Raw genomic sequence first — 23,782 nt, 5'->3', positions numbered from 1 at the left:
TTGCCGGGCGTGTGAACCGCGTTTGACAATGGCTGTGCGACTATTGGACGGCCGATAGTTGTTGGGATGGACACGCATAGACGTCCGATGAGCTGATGCTCCTCCATTATGCAGATGACGCCAAGCGTAGAAAGGGGAGTGTGTGTGTGCTGTGCTGGTTCCCTCTTGTCTCTTTTCGCATCATACCACGTGAACAAGGACGGAAGAATATGGTGGGCAGGATTGTTTTTGTTGCATCGGTCGCTGTTGAAAATCTGTCCATTGGAGGGAGAGCTTCAGCGACAGGAAGAGACAAACACACGCCTACACGGAAAGGATGTAGATATTTTTTTCAGTTTGTCAGGGCTCTTGTTTTTATTTTCGGATGACGTGGTGGAGAGGATGCCCCCAAAAAAACAAACATCAAATATTGACGGACTCGTTAACTCTTATTGCAGCTGCCGGTTCAAATATTCCGCCCAAATATTTTCATCGCATTTATTATGATGAGGAATACTACTAGTAGCTTTTGTTTTTTTCTTATATAATCAAAATGGCTTCTCATTTGCATGGAAAGATGCAATAAATTTTTCCAATTCTAAATGGCCATGCTCCGTTTGGATTTGTATTGAAAGAAAAGTTCAATTTGAATCAAATGGCCAAAAACGAATCCAATTTATTTTGTAAATATAACCGGAACATGGAAACATAATAATCAACGGAAAACAATCACAGGTTATACAATCAGCGTTTGTTTGGAATATTAGCGTATGTTCACTTGTGTTTTAATTTTTTGAAACATTAGTGTTAATATTTTCTTTTAAGTGATGTGTGTGTGTCAGTGATTTAACAAGCAAAAATTTCGTTTAAAAATTGGAAAAATTCCGAAAAATTCAGAATAGAAAAAATGTTAGGCCGTCAGAATTAAACACACAAGAATAATAATAACCGAAATGTATTTACAAATATTAAAATTGCAATTACGAGGTGATTGAGTTTTTGTTTTTGTTCTTTTTTTTTTTATTTTTTCAAATTTTTATGTAGTGGAAGGGGAGGAGAGGTTAAGGTAACAATGTGGAGAGATAAAAATGTTTCATTCACGTGAGTTCGTAATATTCGCTTATGTCACCGGCCAGACTCGATAGGAAATTGAAATCGGACGAATCGCAGGCGAGTTGTCCGGCCGCCGAATGCGTCGACTCTGCGACGCCGTGGCTATTATTGCTGCCGGCGTAGCTGTTGTTGTTGTAGTTGAGATGATGGCCACTTTGCACGTTACCGTTGTGAGTCGGTTGAGTCAGATGAATCGGCTGGTGAATGCCGACGGGATGACTCAAGTTGACCTCACTGGCACTCACGAGACTCTTGGTCCCCGGCTGTTGTTGCTGTTGTTGTTGATGGTGATTATTGTACTGGGCCATGTAAGAACCGGTCGTCATGGATGACCCGTTGTGATGATTTTGCAGTCGATCCTCTTCATCAAGTTTCTTGATCGGTGTCGATCCGCTGCTGCTGCTGCTGCTGCTCGTGTATTTGTTTATTCCGGGCACGGTTTGAGGATGAACGCCGTAGTTGTTGTTCCAGCCAGTAGATGAGAGGGATCCGCCTCCTGGCGAGAAATACGACGTGGGACAAACGGCCGGATCGGCCGGATAAGTCACGCACTTATTGACGTTGCCCGTCTGTCCCCCGCTGACCTGCTGGTCTCCGTGCGGATGGATTTTGTGCGGAATGGCACTGGTGTCCATCGACATGGAATACGAGTTGAAATTGTTGTACGGGTGGTTGCCGTCGGCCGGCTTCGTTGCTCCAGTGGTGGCGCTCACTGATTTGGACGGGTAATAGGTGCCAGTACTGTTGCTCATTATTGTCGTCTGCTGTTGTTGTTGTTGTTGTCCCGTCCCGTTGAAATTGCTGAATTGATCCATTTGACAGCTGACGCCGTTGTGGAAATTATTGGCCGTTTTGTTAACGAGGCCAGTTTGATTCTTGATGGATTGTTGTTGAGGAACTAATCCCATCCTTGGGGACATGCAAGAATTCTGCGCTATTGGCTGGACTCGAGTTGAAGGGCTCATGTCCGGCGACGAATAAGCTGCCGTGTAACTGTTGTTGACGGGCGGCTTGAAATCGTAATGGCCAGTCGGGTAGGACGATATCGGATGGTCAGATAACTGTTGTTGGTTATTGTACGAGTGTTGATGCTGGGTCTCTGGCCCCATTCCGTTGGAGTAAGTGTTGTTGAAACCGCCGTAGTGGCTAGGCGGCCTACCGGGCTGTCGGTATTGCTGTTGCGTTTGCTGGCCTGGGTAAAGGCTCGTCAAAGGATTGAAACCGGCCGTTTTGGATTCACTCGGAAAAGTGGCTGCCGTTTCCTGACCGAAATGTGTCGAATTGTTGGGCGTCGAGTTGGTTTGGATGGCCGGCCAACATGACTGGGCAACCACCACCTGGGTCCCGTTACTCCTGATGGGAGGAGCCGAGGCGTCGGTTGGCGCCGCGACATTTTTGACCTTGATTGGCGGGTGAGGTGAACTGTGCTGACTGCCGCTGGAGCTGCGGCTGCTCGGCGAAATGGTGGTGCTTATGGATGGACTTTGTTGCTGCTGCTGGCCGTCGAGTATCGCTGCTGGCACGGGCTTGCAATAATTGGTGAAACACGGCTGAGACTGGCGCGGATGCGGAAGCGACGACGATCCGACAGCTGATTCGTCACTGTGCTGTGAAGACGAATCGACGTGGTGGATGTTGTTGCCCTTTGCTTGTTGACAACTCGAGGCTTTTTGCTTCCGCCGATCGGCCTCTGCTGGACTGCTGCTGCTGCTGGCAAGCGAGTCGGGCGTGGCCGTGATTGGAGACGAGCTGCTGGCCCTCGGTCCGCCCGTCACGGCACTGATGCTGCTGTGGTTGTCGCCGCCGTTGCCCAGACAGGCCAGCATCAAATCGCGTTTTTTGCTCTTTTTCTCCTTGCCCGACACTTTGTCGAGAATGCCCAGCCCTCCGCTGCCGCCCGATCCGTCGTCGTCTTTTTTGGCCAGCGCCTGTCGCTTGTGCTTCATCCGCCGGTTTTGAAACCAGACTTTGACTTGACGTTCCGTCAGGTCCAGCGAGGCGGCGATCTCGATCCGCCGCGGACGGCACAGGTATTTGTTGAAGTGGAACTCTTTTTCCAGCTCGAGCAGCTGCGTGTTGGTGTAGGCCGTCCGGAGTCGCCGAGGGAGTCCTTCATTCACTAGAAAGATTGCAAACAAAATATTTGTCTTTAGGCGCGATGAAATGGTTTAGCGGGTTAAAAAAGCCAGCGAACAATAACAGGATTGAGCAGAGATAATTCACGACCAAAACGTTTAAAACCAGAGGTATTTCACACACTACTTGCTGCTACCTCTTGTACATCTTTTATTTGTTGTCTCTATCAAAATCTTGGCCGTCTTATACTTCTTCCCTATGTTAGCTTGTGCTCTTCTTTATTTTTCTTTTTCTTTTTATTCGGTTGTTGAATGGGTACGGAAAAGACACGGACAGAAATTGGCCCCTGGGACCTTGCACCGTCATGTCTAGTCACGCTGCGAGTCTTTTGGAGAGACCGAGAGAGAGAGAGAGAGAAAATCCTAGTTGGTTTGTTTTGTGGTCGAAATAAAGTGCGGTGGCAAGTGGTCGTGGATGATGAAGAAGAATAAGGTAAAAAAAGAAGCTAGAAAGAAAGAAAAAAAGGCTTGTCGGAAGCCGCTGGGCGACCGGTTGCGTTTTGGATATCAATAGGAAAATGGTTCAGATATAGGCGTAGACACACACACACACACAGTTGGAGGTTTCAGGTTTGCCGCAGCGCGCGCTTTCAATTTTCAAAATGCGGCCTGACCGTCTCGCTTGTGTTGCGCTTGTTTCTTTTGTCTGCAAAGTGGACAAGGAATAGGATGCAAGACTCCAGATGTTGTGTTTTTTCTTTTAGCCGACGTCTCTATTTCCACCATTCAGACAATCAAACGCTTTTTCTGTCGAAATTTGTTTTGAATGACTTGATGAAGATCCCAAGCTATTTTCTTTTTTTTATTATTATTATCTTTTCGATTCTGTTGTTTGTCTTTTTTTATCCTTGACGTAACTAGAAAACAATTGTTCCAGAAAGAGGATTACATCAAAATAAATTTTAAAAAAAGGAAACGGAGGGAAATTGTCTCTGTGTTTCGGAGAGAGCGTACAGAGAAATATCTACACAAATTTAAATGCCGTGATGTTTTTTTTTTGAATGAATTGTTGCGCCGTGGCTGTGTTGCCTTCATGGCCGGTAAGCATCTTTCCGTGACTTGATTTGTTTCCGACGTGAAACAATTCAATCACGGTCTTGTAGTTTTGCGCGTTCGTTTGTTAATCAATGGCGCAACTTTTCTCGGCGTGTAGTAGTAGAGGTCTTGTCTCTCTCACCGAATCACTCTACGAAAAAACAACCGCGCGGTGTATCTTCTCTAGAAATAAATAAATAATAAGCCAGGACATGGTTGTCACCTCCGACCTGGCAAGAATTTCAGAGAGTCATCACACACACACGACCGTAAGTTTTTATTTTGGGTTTTTTTTTTTCACATGCCAACGACAAATGACGTCGTTGGGTGTGGATGTATGTGTGTGTGTCGGTGTGTGTGGGGTTGTGTGACACGAAATCCCATCCGTTTGTGACAATCGGCGGATGGATGCCGGTTTATACATTGGTGTCAATCCCGCTCGTCTGTCGTACAAAGCCGTAGATTGTATGCAGTGCATCTACCTTCAATGCTATAGAACGGGAAATAACCGGACGGGAGCAGAGATAGAGATGATGATTATTCCCTTTTTTCTCCCATCTCTTCCCCCCATTGATTATGTTCCAGCCTAGTCACACACAAACAAGCTTCTGTATTCCCGTCTCTTATCTATATATACTAGTACATGGTGTACTGTACATTCTTCTTTGCCTTTTTCTTTCTTTTTTTTTCGGTTTCGGTTGAAGAAAGAAACTTTGGCTTTGCATGTGTTGCGCTAGCGCTCGGTTCGGCGCAGTTATCCGCATGCAACAAGCCGATCAAGAGAGAAGAGGGGGATGATACAAACGGTAGGGGGGAAAAATAATATTTTTGAACACATGAAATCTCTCTTCTGTGCATGTCGTTTTTCTATTGTACGTATAGTTTAAAAAGAAAAAAAGAAGAAGCCAAGCCATCGTGTCTGCACTTTTGTGAGTGTGGGCGCTCATCGCCCGGCCACTTGTGTGTCGTTGTAAGCTCGAAAACCGGGCGACAACGACGCCGCTGTTGCTGCAAGGCCCTTTTGGGTTGTCGGTGTTGTTGTTGTTGTACTATTGTTGTACGTATGTATGTATGCGTTGCGCTATAAGAAATTTTCAGCGCTGGCAGCAACCAGAAGTTCCACTATATTTTTGTGATGCACCTATACGCACCATCTCCTCCCTGTTTCACGATAATGATGGTCATCAGCAGTTGTGGGACAAGAAAACCCAAATCTTTGGACTTTTTTTTTTTTAAGTTCTATACGAACTGAGAGTTTCTCTGTGGATTTCTCGACGAGCTGTTGCTGTCCGACTCACGGGCAACATACCCAAATGTCGCCGCTTGGCTTTCTCTGGTTGGTCGGTTGCTGGTTTGCCCGCCAGCAGTGCTGTGCTGAGCTTGTTTTCCGTATAATGTGACTGTTATTACTGTGATTTAACATTCCTCGGCGGGGAAAGTCTTGACATCTGAAGGTACATTGAGATATCAATCGTCGATGGGAAAAGACGAAAGAGTCAAGGCCGACTTTGTTGCGCCATTGGCGCAATGAGAATACCACCACAATATGTGATGTAAAAAGAAGAAGAAGAAGAAGAAAAAAAACAAGAGAGATATTGTCTTAACCGGTTATCTTTTATCTCTTTGACAGGAGGGCGAGCCTTGACGTCATGTGCGGGATCGAGAAACGAGGCGGAAATCGGCTGGGCGGCTCGACACTAAAAAGAAGAAGCAGCCGATAAAATCAAGGGTATGTGATGTGATTCTTTTTCGCTATGGAAAACGTTTGGTTCTTGTTTTTTTTTTTTTTTTGGTTTTTTTATGGCGTCTGTGCGAGATATTCGTTCACATTTGTATGTGATGCGCTCAGATTCTTTTTTTATGTCTATGGTGCCGTACCAAAAGAAGAAAAGAAAAAGAGGAGAGTTGGCAATGCGGATTGGTGACGATCCGGTTGTGAGCGGCTCATATTGGCAATGCAAAAACGAAAAATTGTGGCCAGGGTTTTTTTTTTTAACCCGCGTTCTGACCTTTCCGTTTCTACCCCGATTGTTTCCTATCCGCTTTTTTTGGCTTGCGGGGAGTATGACAGCTTGCGAGTGTCGATCGATTGATTTTTCGCCCGCTCTTATCCTTACACCGAGCACGAAGAAGCTGCGCATTTTCACGTTATGTTGAGGAATACTGACAGAAAAATTTTCGTTATCCTCGGTGTTAAATCTTTTGCGACTATAAGAAACCTAGGCCTAAAAATGCGAGAAAATAAATTGTCAAGAGATTTGATGCCGGAAATTTTCTATCCCGGGAGATTTAGGTAAGCATGAGGCGGGATGTGTGTATATAAACTAAGATCGAGTTCATTCGATATGTAAACGGTCGAAATTCAAGACGTACAAAAAAAAAGAAAAACCCGAAACGTTTGACGGTTTCGCCCGATTACCTAACGTGAAGGCTTTTACGTATCGACACGTACATCACACCATATACTAAATGTTTATCTGATCCTCATTCTTCGTCGCAAGGGTTGGAGCTCCGTTTCTTGTTGTTATTTATCCATGTTTCCGATGCTGTCGGTTTTTACATAAACGGTGTCGTGAACAAACCCAGTGTTTGCCGTCTACATACGTAGGCCTCTTCCCCCCTTTTTCTTTTGGGGGCTGACATCGCCGGGAATGAGAAGGAAATAGGAAAAAGCGACTTAATCTCGTCGATCCCTCGCTCCTCATGTTTTATATTGCCGGCAGGATTCGGTTCGGGTGCGGGGCAGAGGGAGAGAGATAAAGGGGGGAAATCACATGTGCACAAAACGCTCTAAACCTCCCGCTTTCCCTCGTCCAGTCACTCAGCCATTTGAGACATTTATTTTTCTTTCTTTGTTGCGCATTATATCAAAATGCAGAAAAAGAGTTCTGGGCATTAGAAAATCAACCGCATTTTGTTTGTTTGCATTTGCGTATTGCCTCATTTGAATGGCTAATCCGCTGATGCAACTCTAGTATTTGATTAGCATAGATTTCTCCTCCCTTTTCATGACTTGAGTTTTTTCCCCCCTCCTATCCTATGTTACGTGAACCAATATTCAAATGTGATTTTGAAACGTATCATCGGGCGGTCGAAAAAAATCAGTCTATAATTTCGATACCAGTTATTGAGACCCCCCAAAATCTTGACTATTCAATCTAACTGAATGCGGGTTCACTGCTGTGCAATCACGTGCTGTGCAACCAACGCATATGCTACAGTCTTGAGTATAGTGAACCAAAAAAAATATACAACTCTTTTGTTTGTTTTTTTTGTTGTTACGCTGTCTTCCGGTGTCGCCGACTCACTTTTTTTTATTTTTCGAGTGTCAGCGCAAACACAAGACAATGTCGAGTGGACGGCCGTTTCCGTCTGCCAACACGAGCGTCTCTTTTGATTATTTGGCCTTCTTCCGTCTCATCCCAAATGTTACACGAGTCAGACTACTTTGCGGATTTCTTTTGTCAGTATTGAGGGTCACTGGGAAAATGACCCCCAACAGTTCCTTGGCAATGGTCTAATATTTGACTACGCACTCGGTTGTTGTATTTTCTTTTGAAGGGTAGGTTGCTCTTTTACCCCTTTGGGTTTTTTCGCAGTCGCCGAAAAGTAAAGCGGAAACAAACAAGAAATTCGAACAACAGATAGAAGCGCCGCTTCACCTTAGTCAAGTGGCGGTGCGGTTGGCGGTCTCCTGAATAGATGATGGATCGCCGCACCCGTCATCGACAAAGCCTTTCCCCGATTCTTTTAGTTTGTTTTATTTTTACCTCCGTGTTTTTTTTTTTTACGAATGTGAATTCAATTAACACCGAAAAGGAAAAAAAAAAAAAAACACAAATTTCAATTAAATGGTAGTTGTCGCAACGCAAACTTCTCTTCCGGTCCTCTTTGAATATTCCCAATCACTTAGCGAAGAAAGGAGTTGACAATAACTTGACCGTCACCAATAAAAAAAAAAGGAATTCTGTTGAATTCTACAATTGTCACTTACGGTGGCTGTTTTTCCGGCCCACTTTCTTGTCCTTCATCCAAGCAAAGTCGCTCGAATCGTCGATGATGGCCGCCGGATCGTCGTCGTCGCAGTCGTGATGCATGGAGACTGCGAGGTCTCCGACGGAAGTTTGTTGCTGGTGGTGGAGGAGGACGGCCGAGGCCGAGGCCACCACCAAGTTTTGGTCGTAGTAGGAAGGCCCGTGATGGACGTTGACGCCGAGCATGACGTCGTTTTCGTCGTCGTCTTCTCTTCCGTCGCGACCCATTCCGGCCGCGACGGACTGGGTCGCGGTCGTTGCGGTTGCAAGGCCGCCGATCATCATGGCGGTGTCGGGAACCACTCCGTTCAAGTCGATCGAAGAGCGGCCACTGTTGAGGAACTCTACCAAACTGCTGCCGCTCCCACTGCTGCTACCGGACGAATGTTGTTGTTGTTGTTGTGGCTGGACGAATCCGGCGTTGTTAATCTGCGTCGTCGACTGAACTACCGATGGGGCTAATAGCAACCTCTCCATATTACAGAGAGATGCAGCAGCACCAACAGCAGCTAGCACCTGCTGGAAAGAGCATCGATATAATAACGAAACGGATCAGTTTTTTTTCGTTCTGTCGGTTTGCTGGCCTCTCTCTCTCCTCTTCATAACGAGGCATTAAGACCCCCTCAACTACATCGCCACTTTGACCCGGCTACTATTAAATAGCCCGCCATCGACCACAATAAGTCTCCTTCTCCTTTTCTCTCTCCCACCAATCTATAAGGGCTGATTAAAAAATGGAGAAAAGTCGGAGCAGCACCAAGCAACAACCGAAAAACAACAGCTTGTAAAGCTTCTTTTTTGGGTTTTTCTACGATTATGTCTATCTATGTGTATTATTTTGATGGACTGTGCTGCTCGGCTGTCTCTGCCGACCGTGTATGAGCCCCCCAGACACTTAATGACTACTGTTGAACTCTCCAGCCAGTGAGAGAACGAAAAGAAAAAAGAAAAAAATGTACAAAATAATAATTTCAGAACAAGAAAATGATTTCAAGAGAAAAAGAAGGGACTCGGAAAATAACAAAGACGCACAAGTAGAAGGGAAAAAGGTCAGACTCTGTAATTACACATGATGTGTGTGTGTGTGTGTGTGTTGTGCGCTACTCGAGTTTCTATTGGCTGGGATAATTTCACCTTGTACGCATCCACCGAGAAAAGACGGACGGGTGTAGGATGGAAGACAGAGTAGAGAGAGACTGAGTACAAGAAGAAGGTAAGAAGCTCGTAATTACATTAGAGCACATCATCAGGCTACCGGGTTTGAAAAATATTTTTTGGGTTTTCTACCTACGGGCTTTTTTTTTCATTTCTTTCCTTTTGTTATTTCATAAAACAGCATTTAGCTCTTTGGCCCGCTACAAGACACCCGAACGGTCGAATAGGATAGTTAGGAAGGGAACCAGTTAGATGTTCTAATGCTTTTCTTTATTTTTCTTGTTGTTACGCATGTGGTCGTGTGAGTTGTGGTGGTATGTGTTAAGTATTCGATTTTTTTTTTGTTGTGGTTGTTGCTGGTTCGGCAGTACTTATCTCATTATCTCATACCTGTTTGATTGGAATTGCGCTTCAGTTCCGAGCTTCGTTTTTCGCCTAGTCACGAAGTAAAGATGATGAAGTAGCTTCTCTCCTCTGTTTTGTTTTGTTGTTTTTCTTCTTCTATTTAATCCAATGATGCTGAAGCAGCTACTGTTCGGATGGGGGGGGGACTTTGTATATATTCTCTCGGTATTGTTCAGATTGCGGAAGAGAAATCACACGATCCTTTTGTGCTTGGCATCGAATGGCACACTGCCACTATCGCTGCTTCACTTCACTACACCCACACTAATACGCACACGATCTACACGATTTGTTTTTTGTTTTTTCTTCTTTTATTTCGGATTTTTTGTTGTCTGGCGTTATGTTCAAAAAAGTAATTTTCAACTTTTGGTGGTCGATTTTTTTTGGTTTTGTTTTCAAGTTTGTACGGAACGATGGATTTTGCCGTACCGGTTGCCGTCAATGTTTTGATGACAATGGGGCTCGATCCAACATTGGCAACCCTCTCTTCCTATTTTTTCCCCCTCTTTCTCCGATTGTTGTCCTAGTCAGACTGATTTTGCGCCGCCGCTCTTGGCACCTCACTACACCGCCCTGCACTATACTACACCAGTCCACACATGCACAGCCGGATCGGTCGGTCTACACTGCTCTACTGTCCCGGATTTTTTTTTTCTTTCTTCTTCTTCTCCGCCGGAGCCACTGCTACTACACAATCACTCTCTTTTGTGTGTGTATGTGTGTGTGTGTGTGTGTGTGTGTAAGAGAATGGAAACGGGCGACTTTTGTCCGCTAGAACTTTGTATTAGGGTGTTGATGAAGGAGGGGCAGAACATGAACTAAATCACGGCCACCTTCTGTGGATACTGTGGTTGTATGGATCCGGCCGTCGGTCGATCCCCCGGCACCCACTTCATTTAAATGTACGGGCCTTTCACCTCTCTTTGGGGGGGTTATAGACAACGAAACTTTGTGTGTGGGGTGAGGCGCGCGCACACACATACATACATACGTACACACGATGGAATTGTGAAATCTACATAATTCTGAATCGATTCAATTGGAAATGAAATTCCTTTCTTCGTTAGATTGCCGATGAGTTATGGTTCTTTGAATTCAAAAGTTGTATAACGGTTGAAACTTTGAATCTTTTTCACACAAACTGTTGAATTGTTTAATTGAAGACTTTTGTCACAAGGAACAGACGTGTTAGAGGAAAAGCTTCCGGGTTGTTCCCGTTTGAGTTTATTTTGTTGATCGGCTGCGACACGCCGATGAAAACTTTTCTCAACAGTCGAAGGAAGCACAGCACACTGCACCGGTGCGACTCTGGCCCGTGTTTGTGGTACCTCGGCGTTTTGCCATCCTCACTACCCGCCCTTTTTTGTTTGAAAAATTTTTATTTCCTTTTTTGTTTTCGGGGGGTTTTTCAACTGTTGGTTCTCTTCTTACCCATTCGTTTTGTTGTATGTTAAAACTTTTTTTCTCCAACAACCCAAAAGGGAAGGCTGTGAGAGACAGCCGAGAGAAGAAGGAGGTGGGTTCTGTCACGTGCTCCTGTCCCGACCGGCCAATGGCAGCTCGTCTGTCAGAGTGAAACCTCAGCAGCTCGAGTATGGTGGCAGCGAGTATGGGGACTGTGTTTGGAGCCAAAGAGGAAAGATCATCCCGCCCTCAAAGTAGAGACACGGCGTGGATGGGCAGGGTTAGAGACGGGAGAGGAAGCGGGAGCACCGCGGCGCACACCTTTCAATCTGGCTACTACACGAGTGCAACTGACGAGTAGCACTCGACGACAAGTCAGCTCAAATTGAGGCAAATGTACGAGCGCGTTCGCCGAGTCTAGGAGAGAAGAAAGAAAAAAAAGCCAAATGATTTTCCACAAAAAGAAGTTGCGGTGCCTAAGGAGTTTTTCCCAACTTGTTATGTACCAACAACACGAGTTGGTCTATCAAAGAAAAAACGGGCTGAACCGAGAGATGAAGAAGGTTGAGTTCCGCCTCCCACCCTTTGTCTGTCAGGAAAATAAAAAATAAAAAATCCGCTCGGTCGGTGCGGCTTTGAATCAATGGTTTCGCCCATGTTTTGCAGCGCGCAACGAGTTTGAACTGGCCACAGCTCGCGGGGCCGGGTTTACTTCTTTTGAACAAAGAAGTCGAAGAAAAATTGAGATTGAAATGACTGGTGGAAATGTTGGAACCGTTCGTACCTATTAGCCTCCCGTCTCTAATAGGCACGTAGGGCTATCAACACAAAGTAGAGCGAATTGTAGGCCCCACAGAGCCGAAAAAAACCACGACCACAACTTAAACGAAAACGGAACGATCTGAAAATTTCGAGAAACTAGGTGTTCACAGCAGAATTATCATCGGGCTCTCCCTGGACAATGTAGCGCAGCTTATTATTATCCGAAAGAAGAAGGGAGAAGTAAAAAGGGAAAAAAAAGCAGTCTGACGACTTGCTAATTACAGTATAGACGAGGCCACGTTTCACGGACTCTTTTCTTCGAACCCTGGGCCGATCACCTGGGCAACTCGGTGGAGTGCAGTAGTAGTAGTAGTAGTAGTAGTATACTAGGGAACAGTTTTATTATAAGTAGAGTCGTACTAGTGATGGTAGCTTTGCGGACGGAATGGAACGAGAGCCCCACGATATCAGATGGATGATTGATGATGGATCGGTTCGAATGTGTGTGTATGCCTTTTATATTTCACAAAGCCGTGAATAATATCTAAATAGGTGGGGAGGAGGCGCAGAGATACGAGAGACTGGGGGATTTTTTCGGAGCAACAGGAGAGAAATGCGGAGGAAAAAAAAAAGGTTCAATCATCGACGTCGCTCGTCGCACTAGTTGATTTCTCACGGCGTCAAACGGCGAGCTATGATGAAGATCACAGTCAGACACTTTCGAAGGCTTCTTTCGTTCTTTTTTTTTATTTTTTATTATTATTATTTGAATAGCCCGCGCTCTCTATTGTCGTCTTCACGGCAAATGAAAACGCGGCACCGTTTAATAGAAAATAATGGAGATGGAAATGAATCAAAGAGAAAAGAGATGTTTCAACTTCTTCTCCGTCTTCTTGTTGTTGGCAATAGGAATAACACAGATATCATCGACCGATTCGGCGATGAATGAAAGAATGACGGATTTTGTTGTCTTCATCTTCTTCTTCTTATAGTGTTGGGAAATGGAAGAAAAACGGTCGGTTCGCTTTGACCGGCTGCTGCGATGAGTTGCTGCTGGTGTGTGTCGGCCTATTGTTGTGTCCACACTGAGATGGACTTCCGTGGTTCGATGCTCTCCGCAATTCCATTCGGATAAAAGACGAACTCGGATGAAAGGGACGAAGAAACGAGGAAAAAACCCAAAAGAATTCAAATGAAACAAAATCATAATAATAATAATAATAATAATAAGAGAGAATGAAATATATATATAAAAAAAAGGAGCTCCCCCCTTTCCACACTCATCCATCATCTTTGAGTCGGTTAAATATTATAGAGAAAGAAGGATAGATAGATATACCATTTTTTTCTTTTTTTGTGTAACGAAAAAAAAGTAAAAAGAAGAAGAAACGTGGAATATATCAAACCAAGGTCGGCGTTGTCTATGTAATACTCTGAATCATTCTTCAGGTACAACGCTTGTTATTTTTTTTTAAATATATAACTCCCGCTGCTGTTTGCTCTTTTTTTCGAAAAATTTCTTTTTGAAATCATTTTTTTTTTAAATTCCCTCGCCCCTTTTTATTTTTTATTTTTAGCTTCTTGTTTGTTTGTGTATGTGTATGGCTTTTTTGTTATCTTTCTTTTGGGATTCCACAGTCTTTTCAAAAGATGAAATGAAAAGCTGTTGGCACTTGGGGGTGTTGCAAGCACCTTTTTTGTTCGAGTTATTTGATAAGAAATGTGAAAAAAGTGTGAACATCAGATTTTCGTCGGAAATAAAACGATCAAAATTTGAGGGGGGAATAGATGTCGGAACTTTTCCCTGCATATTTTCTGTACGTCGGAAATTCCTGAAAGAGACTATACGCTATTCAACAGTCTTTCGGTAAAAGTACGTTACACGAGTGGCACGCAACACGTCTTTGTAACAACTTTTTTTTCTGTATTTTTCGTTCACGAAGAGGGAGGAAACTGTACTGGATGTTGAACACTGTATAGTAGGGCCATAGGGAGGGTGGTAGAATCAGTCACTACTATGTCATCGTTTGTGGTAGACATCGACTATGTCGTCGTTTTTTTTTTCTTTTTCACGTGAGTCAAAGAATTTTGGGTTGACACGAAAACAAGTCAAACGCACGTCACTTCCTTTTATTTTTCTTTAATTGCTCCCGCCACTTGCCGTATGCAAAAAATAAAATTCAGTTAAAGCTGAGAATGGAAAGTTAAATTATCAGCTACTGTATAACTTCTCCGAACTAAAAAGAATCGCATTCGATCTTTCGGTAGGTTGATAAATAATGAGGGTAATAATGAGGGAGAAACGTATCATGGATAATCACAGCTCTAATATAACGATGTTGGGATACAAAGATGCCATAAATCTTCGAGTCAAAAGGTAAAACAATTCAATAGGCACATCTGAAGAAAAAAAAAAGAAACCCTCAGTCGATATAAAGCGAGGGGTTTGCGTGATGATCCAGGACTTGCACGGCATCCCAATGCCGTGAGAAAAGACGGGAAAAATGGACAAACAGGCTGCAGGGGGTAAAAAAAGAGGAGTGAAGAGTAATCTATAGCAGCAGCAGCAGCAGTGTGGCATTGTTGAGTAATATAGGCCTTTTATATGCGATAAGGCCTCCGAACTGTTGAAATGCCTTTCAATACCTCCAATCGACCAGCTGATGTGTGTGTGTATGTGTAGAGCTAGGCTGGTAGGCTGTTTCGTCGTGGGGATCGGACGCAGGGAAGAGTAGGTTAAAGCCTGTGTTTATGTAAAAGGGAAGAACTGTAAGAAAATGCGAGAGAAGAGCGCAAGCAGTAGCGGCAGAAGGGAAAAAAATCACGCAGAGCTGCTTTTCACGTACACAAGAGTAAAGGGGAGGAGGAGGAGGAGGGGGGCCGTGATGTCAGGCAAGCAATGCATCACTCATCTGTCAGAGGGACCGCCTCGAGCGCGCACCTTAACAGAAATCACCAACCAAACATGGGGGCGCCGTACATAGTGGAGCTCTTCTTATCCCATGTCCTTCTCTCTATGTGTGTTTGGCTCGGGTTGTTGCTGGATTCTATTCCCACCCGGTTATTTTTATTTTTTTTTCTCTTCTTCTTATAAATATAACCCCCCTACCACCACTATTTTTGCATCAGGCGCGTCCCTCTATCCATGCACAAATCAAGCCGGAAAATTATCTCGTCCAAATGGGTCAAACACGGAAAAGGCGAAAATGTCGACATTTTCCGGAAGAGAAAAAAAAACAATGCGAAATTTGACAGTCTAGAAAATGTCGAAATTTCAGTTTTTTAGAGACTTTAGAAAGTTGGTAAAAAAAAATTTTGTGAAATCTGGATCAAATTATTTCTTTAGACGAAAAATTAAATTGTGTGAAATCTGAATCAATTTACATCTGTACACGAAATTCACGGAAAAAAATTTCTCTTTTTTTTAAATAGAAAGATGACCGCCTATGCTGTTAACACCCGTAGACAACATCATCACCGGTAAGTCCACCTATATTTTTGGTTACATTAAGAGCGCTAAGCTCGATCTTTAGTCTGCAAAATTTTCCCAATTGTCCAGCCAAACTCGGGCACATGTTCCGCCGTTCCATTTAATGTTTGATGGTCTTTTTTGACTGAGCGATTCACGGTCGGTTGCCGATAGACGTGACACAAGTGGAAGAGCTTCTTTTTATCTTTTATTATTTTTTTCAAAAATGTTGCATTCACACAAAACGCGGAGAAAAGACGACAGAGCGACAAGTTTCCGCCTCCTCTTGTGGCAGTGCGGAAATCACGCCAAAAGACACAAGAAGGGAAGGAAGAAAGAGCAGAGGGGCATATACATCTTTTGCTGACGTGGATGTATGGAAAAACCGCTTTTTGAATGTTAGCGTTGGCATTGGGAGGAGGGGGGGAGAGTAAAGAGAGGAGGGCACGCGTGCGGCGGCTTCACGGTCGTGACAGACTGGTGCGGCGGCATGACGCTGATCTTTTCTCCATCCGCACAATCATTTGAGAGGCGCACACTTTTTGATGAATGATGAATTGGGCCCGCACCAACGGATGGGCGCGACGAAGGTTAATCATCTTTTGGCTGGTGACGGTTTTTATTTTGCCTTGCCATTATTCCGCCATTTATTTATGTGTTGTCATTTTCTCGGTGGTTTAAGAGAGAGAGAGGATGCCGGTGATGAATCTCGTTCCGCTTGATCGCCGGGAAAATTCATAAAACTTTGTCCTGTATTTTTTATTTTTATTTTTCCTACTCGTATTTTTATTTATTTCTATTCCCTTTTTGATAAGTGTACGTGGGAGGAAGGGGGGGGGGGAGAAGGAAAAGAAAGAATGAATGGCCTGTCTCTCCATTCCTCATTTGCTTCACGGACTCTCATCCGACAGTCAACTTGGGTTGGGTAATATACGACTTAACTGGAGCATTACATCGGATCGCAATAGTATTTTTTTTTCTTTTTTTCCTTTCCCGAGCCGTGGTGGGGTGGTATTGGAATACAAAGAGGGAAGGCAGCATAAAAAGGAAGCTGAAACTGTGGCTGTGCGGCTATGAGGGACAGCGAAAGACACACGGAACCGGAGAGACAGAAACCTCTGGCTTGTAAACAATACTGCGACGCCTATATAGGGTATAGGAAAAGAAGGAGAAAGGAAAGCGAGCAAAAGAGAGAGAGAGAAAGCTATAATATGTGCCAGAGTTGGTGGAAAAAGGAAGAAAAAAAAAAGATAGGGGGGATATAGACTATATAGGACTGCACAGGGCGATAGGGAGCAAAGGACCGTTTGAGTTGACGTCTATGGCGTACATCGTCCGGCCAAAAACCACAAGAAAAGGGAAGCTTTGGATATTGTCGTACTTGTAGTTGGGTATAGGGACCCCCCTCCGTGGCTTCTCCAACTCTTGTTCTGTGTGTACATTTGTATCCATCTATCGGCTATAGATGTTCTTTATTTCTATCTTGCTCTCTTGCTATCGTCTCTCCGGATCGTGATATGCCGAAGATATAGCGACGACATGGTGTGTACATTGTGGTGGTCTTTTGATCTGATTTCTGGCTGCGTCTCGTCTGTGTATGTATCAGTGCACAGGCGACAGAACGGGCCTTGCCGTTTTGGCAACACGAAAAAAAAGGAAGGGAAAGAGGAGAGGAACCGGTTGGCTGTCTGCTGTATAGCTTCCAAGTTTGATGCTGAAACTGTGACTTTATTCTTTCCATTTTGATAAACAGTTTTAAAGCAAACGCTGAGCTTAGATAACACTGAATAGGAAAAGAAGGAAATTTCAATCCCAATGTCAACTAAATAATGGAAGATTACATTTAAAAAACCGGTGGTCGCTTCATTATTATTTTGACTAACTCCCCAATTTTTTTTTAGTTATTTTTTTTACGTTTTTTACAGCCATAAGTCGAGTCATTAGTAATTTGATTCCCCTTTTAAAAATCTGAACCCTTATTTTCCCCAATTCATAAGCAAACAAACACACAAAAAAAACATTATATCCCGAATCATCCTTTTGTATTGTCACAGAGGTACAGTAGGTTTGGACAAAGTAACGGAGGTGAACGGCACAATTTCTAATCAGACAAGTGTTGATTCATTCGTAAAAAGCAAGCGAATTTCTGGCTTCGTTGAATAGGCGTTGGTAATGATAGACAAAAATGGGTGAATGTTCTAATCCACTAAAAATTCGATGTCCAATTGCCGGTTTTTCAGAACCATTTGCAAATTCCAATCTTCTACTTTCTCTTTACTATACATTCGCCAACTTCCAATGATCTTGATCTTTTTTAACGGAGTTCTCTCCTTCAACAAGAAATTTATCCCTCTTTCAGTCACGAGAGGACATTTGTATAATTCCAAGTATTCAAGGTTAGGAAATGAGTGCTGATCATATGCCTGCTGTAGGATGTCGTCGTTGAAAGTTTCGCATCTGCAGAGTACAATAGACTTCAGGGAAGACGACGACATGAGTGTAATTAAGTCATCGGTTGAGATTTCAAAAAATCGTAGAGTTAGTTCTTGAAGTTTTCCCAGTGTTTTCCTTTCTTGGATATTAGAGTATTTCTTTTTTTCAACAATAGGCCCAGTGTCGCAATCACTGTTACAAAGTTCGAGTTTGCGTAGATTAGGACAACAATCGATAATGGTGCATAAGTTGAAACTATTAAAAGAATAAAGCGTAAACTCTTTAAGCGAATTCCCAATCATGTTAACAATCGGAATCATGATGACATCAAAATTAGCGTTATCCATGTAGTGTCTTCCAAAAATCCATAAAATGGTAATTAAAGGGCAATGGGACACCGCTCTATGAACGCGATCAATTGAGGTTTGCTCATTGGCATTTCTGATAACAAACTTGGACAAAGCGTATTTTGGAATTTTGTTCCTTTTTTCAGTGTTTTCCCAATCTTCTCGATGCATTTCGCCGAGTACTTCCACGGTAGAATAATGTTCTAATATCTTCAAGGAACGTAGTTTCTGAAGAGCCTCTTGAAGTCCTTTATCAGTAACTTTTGTTCCATACAAATGTAGTATTTCCAATGAGTTGCTAAGTCGAGGAGGTGCGCAGTTTTCTTGCCATTCAAGATCACCTGCTTTAGAAATTCGCTTATCTTCATCATCTTCTTTTTCAATGTAATCAAGACATAATCCTTGGATTCCAAAATCTGTCACTTCCCGACAGAGCCCAACATTCAGAGATCTTTCAAATTAAAATTGAAAATAATAAAAAAAAGTAATTAAAATATTAAATTTATTAATGGCACACCTCAAATATTTGCAGTGAGTTCCCACAGCCCACATGCAATTGTCTCCTACTGAGGTATGTGAAACATCTAATGCTTGCAAATTTTTGAATGTGGGTAGCAATCCAATGAAATTCTCCTCATTAAGCACATTGTGAGTTAGTTTCAAATTTTTCAGCATCTATAATATTAGAGGCAAAAAACAATTGATACCCTACACACCCACAATAGCAAAATGTATTAATATACTGAGCATTTGAGGGAAGCACACTTTAAGTGTTCAAACATTTGCTTTTCAGAATGCTGGTTTCTGTCTTCACAACCCTCTAACGATAGATCTAAAGTGTGAAGTTGTGGAAGAATAATCCATCTAAGATATTTTTCCAGTAATTCTTTTTTTCCAAGAATACGAACTACTTCTTCTAAAATCGCCGTGGCTGTAATTAAATGTAAGACAATCACGAATATTCAGAATGCGTAATAAAGTTTAAACTGATACTCACGTAAATGTTCCAAGGGATTTGACGAAACCTCTGGGTCGACGATGTCCGAGCCCTTACTTGACTTTCGCCCCCATCCACGTTCCATTTCTTCTATGATGCTATCAACACAAAATTCAAATAGCGTCTTTTGTAGCATGATGGAAATTTCAATGAATTGGGCAATTGGTCGACCTATTCAATGCACACACAACTTCAGTTTTACTCGTCGACAAGTCGACGTTCAGAACTTCAGATATTAAGCAACGTAAACGTTTCACACCTACAAATTTAATTCCAGGGTTGCCTAAGGTTTACTAAAATTTGCTATCACAGATTCCCGGCGTTTTATCCCTTTATTTTTCAATCAAAAGACAGTTATTAATCGTGAATTGTTGTTTTATAATCACAAATTGAATTATGGACATGGCGGGAGGTTTGTCAGATAACGAACGAGTTGATGCGTTTGTGCTCTCATTGTAGTTACGCAATTTGCCACGCAATTAAACTGGCGGGCACCATAAGAAGCCAGCCATCAACTACGTCCTTCCACGTACACTGGGTTAAAAGATGCATGCATCTCAGATCGGATGGCAATTTCGGAATCAGAGAAATAATTGATGTTCGCTCATTCTACCCATCTTGTTTTTTTATAGTAGATGTATCTTTTTTTCCGGTTGATGGCTTTCTTCTCTTCTTCGACCATAATGTAGAAAACGGGCTGGAATAAGTCTTTTCCTATAGCATAACTGCTGAGTTGAATGCCGCATAATCTAGCCGTTTGCACATCTATCTTTCCCCCCTTGCGTCTTGCGTCATAATCGACTGACTTTATTGCCGGCGAGCAAGTTACGAGAGGCATCTCTGGTATACATTCATGTATATGATACGCAGAGATTAGTGAAATTAAAGAATCGTCGAGTAGTAAGGCAGCGATGGCAAATATTTTAGTAGCCAGACGATTTCCCCCCCCCCCCCCTGGTGCGTCGTCGTTCATCCTCGGTGATTCTTCATCTCTGTCAGATTCTTAAGAGCAACTCACCAGTTACGACGACGAGTGATTGCGCTCCGACAGAGTCGAGAGTTCAGGGGTCATGTCTCTTGATCTTTTGTGCTTGTCTTAATGCCCATCATCTTTGACTGTGATCATCCGGTTTTCACTTTTCAGCCTTCATACGGCTTCCTTTTAGCCCAGGCTCTGTATAGCATCAACCTTTTCTTTTCCCCCCACCCTTCAGCTTTTGAATCGTGTGCCGGCGGTCACGCACTTTGTGGAGTGAACGTTTGCCACCGCCGCCACCGCTTTTCACGCCCATCACAGGAAAACTTTGGCCAACTTGTGTTGTTGTATAGTGGTCGAAGTTAAAAGTAGGTTCGGTCCTAAGGCGGTGGTAGAACAGTTGCGGCGGCGGTGGAACAAGAGCGATGACACTTTTATTAACGGCTAACTGACGTGATGAACGATGGAGGTTTTGCGCTCTGCGTTCGGGGTCAACTTTGGTTGATGATGAAAAACAATGAGAGTAAAATGCCCCCCTCGCCTGTTTATGGAATCCAGTTCTTATCGTCCATTTCTATACATAGCGGATTCGTTTCTATTGTGCGCTGCGTGATTTTCCGAACAACTCGCTCGGACTGTTTCGTTCCGTTTCATCGCTCGGCCGTGCCGCCTTATCATCGCATTGTCGTGCGTGTAAAAGTCATTTTCGGTATAATTATTTCCATAGGTACCCCCGCACATATCCGTTCAGCTCCCCCATTTTTCTTTTGTTTCCCTCCAGTCGGACGATTATTTTCAATACCGGATTTCCAAACGTAACAAAATGTTTGGGGTCTCTCCTGTGCTGGAGAATTCACAGTATAAGAGAGACACACACCATGTAGACAAAGATTGTGCGAAAGGTAGCGGCTCATTAAGCAAGCGGGAGACAGCCGGACGCGGAAACAGAGAAAAGATAGCGTACAGTAGGCACACACACACACACACAAAAAGGAGGTTCACGTTACAGCAGGACCGGCAGCTACCGTACCGGAGAGAGAAAATATAATGACGAGCGTGACACGGGGGGACGGTAGTCTCCAATTCCCAACAACGCCCTGAACTCGACTCATTTACCGTTGCGTCACGCTTGACAGTTATGTATGTCTATTTCATTCTTCTTTCTGTATAAATACGAAACATGACACAAACCAAGTGCATAAGAGAAAAAAAAAGGGGGAATTAAGGTTACCAACAAAACAACAAAGTTTTGTAATATCTTAACATCTTGTCGTCTAGAAACTAAGGTAGAGTCTGTCATCATCATTGATCATAGTCTTCTTCCCTTTTTTTATCTCTTTCTCTTGTGTACGAACTCGGTGCGCGCTTTATAGACACGCGCCCACTGGACAGCAGCCAATATGGATGTTGTACCTGCTGGGACTTTCTTTTTGTTTGTTGTTTTATGGAAGAGGTTGATGTCGTCTTCTAGAGAGATGATGGAAAAAAAAAGAGAAACGGTTGAATGACAGCTGGGCGCGATCGGTTGTGCACCATATATCCCCCCTCTTCTGTAGATGGAGCGCAGTTCAACCAGTTGATATAGTATCTTTTCTTTTTTTCTTTTAAACTTTATGCGTCTTATTTCTACACTGAGAAATAGAAGATGGAGATACTCGAAACTATAGACGACGACTAAAAACGAGACCACAGCGATGGGCGAGTCCAAAATCGTCGTCGTCGCGGTAGGTACAGTTCAGGAGCGATGATCCATCTGATACACTAATATCTGGGATCTATGTTGATGGCTTGTTTGGAGGGGGAGACGTCTGCCTGTCTATTCCACTGTGCCGTACTATTAACATACAAAACGTCTTCCTTTTTCTAAAAAAAGAAAAATGAATAATGGAAATTGTTATTTTCTTTAACGAGATGTCACGGTGTATTAACGAGTTACTAATCGGAGGCTCGCTTTTTTTCTGGAAACATTCATTTGTTTGTAAGCTATATATATATCGGCTTATCGGATTACTAGAACGTTTTGGTCCAACCCCTCTTTTTTTCTACCAATTTTTCTTTTCTGTATGTACGTAGCCTCTGGTTCCATTAGCTATTCTCATTTGAAGAGGTGGTGATAATCCACTCTACACAAAGTGTATTGTGTGTGTAGCCTTTTTTGTGTGTGTGTGGGGAAAAAATCCGGTGAATTTTGACACTCTTGAATGCCCGCAAACATACAAACACATGGGGCTGTACAACAGAGCGGATGATTGATCCTATTGTGGTCGATATTATGCAGATTCCCTTTTCTTTTTCTTTTTTTCGTTGTTGTTTATGTATTACTTCCACTTTCTTCCTCTCCCCCTCATTCGCATTGACAACAATTGTTTGCTTCTGGCATGGATTCAGATCTTGTGTCTCTATGTTTTGTGGCTTGTCTGTAAAGAATGAGATAGTAGCAGAGAGGGGATCGTGAAACGCGCCATAAAACTTGAAAAACGACGGATACTATGTGTGCAGTTCCGGAATCATGGAAGAATTGGGGTTGAAAAACCAAGAGGGGAAGAGGAAGAGATATTATGTTATCGATTTCCGAGTGTTATGTGATTTGATTAAACCTCTCGAAAAAAAACCAGTCCCCTCCAAAACTTTGGCGCATTGAAGAGCGAACGACGATCACGTCGTCGGTCTGAATTTTTCGGGAAATGGAATTCTATTATTGCGGATGAAATGTTGTCGTAGCGGTAGTCTGACCTTTTACGTAACTATTTCGAGAGGGGGCAGTGTGGTTTCTAGTTTTGGGTCATCAAAGTCATGCGACGAAAAATGCGTTCCCGTTTCTTTTTCTATTTGGTGGGCTCGGTTGTGATGCGGTCGGGGGCATGCCGCAAAACGCGACCGACATCAACACAACTCACGGCCGCTGTATTCTGCGCTATCACATGTAGGATAGAACCGACCGAAAAAAGGCGGGCTTCCACCTTTTTGTTGTTTCTGCGGGAATTTCGACGGTTGCACTTTGAACGACACACGAAAATTTCAGAAATAATTTTTTTTTTTTAAAGTGGTGGGGCGGCAGTCGAGAAGAGGAAGCGTCGACCGTGACTTTTGATGCGTGGTTCGCGTTGTGTTCACAGAACATTTTGGCTTCTCTTTGTCGCTGGCTGGAAGCCCCATCCACCGTTCAGATCAAAAAGAAAAAATCTTCCCAAAAATGGAAAGAAGAATACAAACACACACGCTTCGTCGCCGCCATACTCTTTTTCTCTCTTGTCAACTAAAGCGTTTGTGTGGTGCCTGCTATCATGATGGATGACTGGTGGTGGAAGAAGACCCTATCACCCCCAATCGCTAAAGGGGTAACGCCCACTTTCGCTGCTTCTCCATTTCTTAAGTCTTTCTTCTATATATATCACGGGTGTCTACTTGGATTTCGTCGAACTACAATCGCAACTGTCCTTTTCAAAAAAATATTTTCCTACCATAGCGCTATTCTTATTGCTCCCCCCTTTTACCAGCAGCAGTGAATTCTTGTTCGCCTTTTCTTGATGGAATTTTT

At 43.3% G+C, this 23,782-nt stretch overlaps 2 protein-coding genes and 1 long non-coding RNA gene across 4 annotated transcripts in view; 1 reads left to right on the top strand and 2 right to left on the bottom strand.

Annotated features, from left to right (window-relative positions):
* Window positions 1–23,782, top strand: part of LOC124199985 — a 225,479-nt gene that overhangs the window by 28,223 nt on the left and 173,474 nt on the right. Inside the window, exons 4-5 of the long non-coding RNA XR_006877114.1 lie at window positions 5,893–5,991; window positions 15,455–15,502. This is a non-coding gene — a long non-coding RNA (uncharacterized LOC124199985). The remainder of the gene's footprint in view (window positions 1–5,892; window positions 5,992–15,454; window positions 15,503–23,782) is intronic.
* Window positions 631–11,589, bottom strand: LOC124199966 (flocculation protein FLO11-like). Of its 2 annotated transcripts, none has more exons than XM_046596040.1 (3): window positions 9,842–11,589; window positions 8,257–8,815; window positions 631–3,211 (listed from the first exon to the last, which is right to left on the bottom strand). In XM_046596040.1, the coding sequence occupies exons 2-3, from the start codon at window positions 8,771–8,773 to the stop codon at window positions 1,077–1,079; spliced, it is 2,652 nt and encodes an 883-aa protein (XP_046451996.1). In that variant the 5' UTR covers window positions 8,774–8,815; window positions 9,842–11,589; the 3' UTR covers window positions 631–1,076. The 2 variants fall into 2 exon arrangements, with proteins under 2 accessions (XP_046451996.1, XP_046451997.1); XM_046596041.1 differs by having other exon boundaries at window positions 8,257–8,812.
* LOC124199971 lies at window positions 17,512–19,544 on the bottom strand. The gene is made up of 4 exons (XM_046596047.1): window positions 19,269–19,544; window positions 19,015–19,202; window positions 18,789–18,946; window positions 17,512–18,722 (listed from the first exon to the last, which is right to left on the bottom strand). Exons 1-4 carry the CDS (start codon window positions 19,402–19,404, stop codon window positions 17,690–17,692), a joined length of 1,515 nt encoding a protein of 504 aa, XP_046452003.1. The 5' UTR covers window positions 19,405–19,544; the 3' UTR covers window positions 17,512–17,689.

Source organism: Daphnia pulex, chromosome 8, assembly GCF_021134715.1.
Source record: "Daphnia pulex isolate KAP4 chromosome 8, ASM2113471v1".
Lineage (NCBI taxonomy): Eukaryota > Metazoa > Arthropoda > Branchiopoda > Diplostraca > Daphniidae > Daphnia > Daphnia pulex.
This window is presented reverse-complemented; position numbering and strand designations above follow the sequence as displayed.

Excerpts from the sequence above, each read along its gene's own strand:
- LOC124199966 (XM_046596040.1), bottom strand. The coding sequence starts at position 8,773 with ATGGAGAGGTTGCTATTAGCCCCATCGGTAGTTCAGTCGACGACGCAG. Across the intron at positions 3,212-8,256 it reads GGGCCGGAAAAACAGCCACC|TGAATGAAGGACTCCCTCGG; the intron begins GTAAGTGACAAT and ends CAATCTTTCTAG.
- LOC124199971 (XM_046596047.1), bottom strand. The coding sequence starts at position 19,404 with ATGCTACAAAAGACGCTATTTGAATTTTGTGTTGATAGCATCATAGAA. Across the intron at positions 19,203-19,268 it reads AAATCCCTTGGAACATTTAC|CCACGGCGATTTTAGAAGAA; the intron begins GTGAGTATCAGT and ends ATTTAATTACAG. Across the intron at positions 18,947-19,014 it reads GTGCTTCCCTCAAATGCTCA|ATGCTGAAAAATTTGAAACT; the intron begins GTATATTAATAC and ends CTAATATTATAG.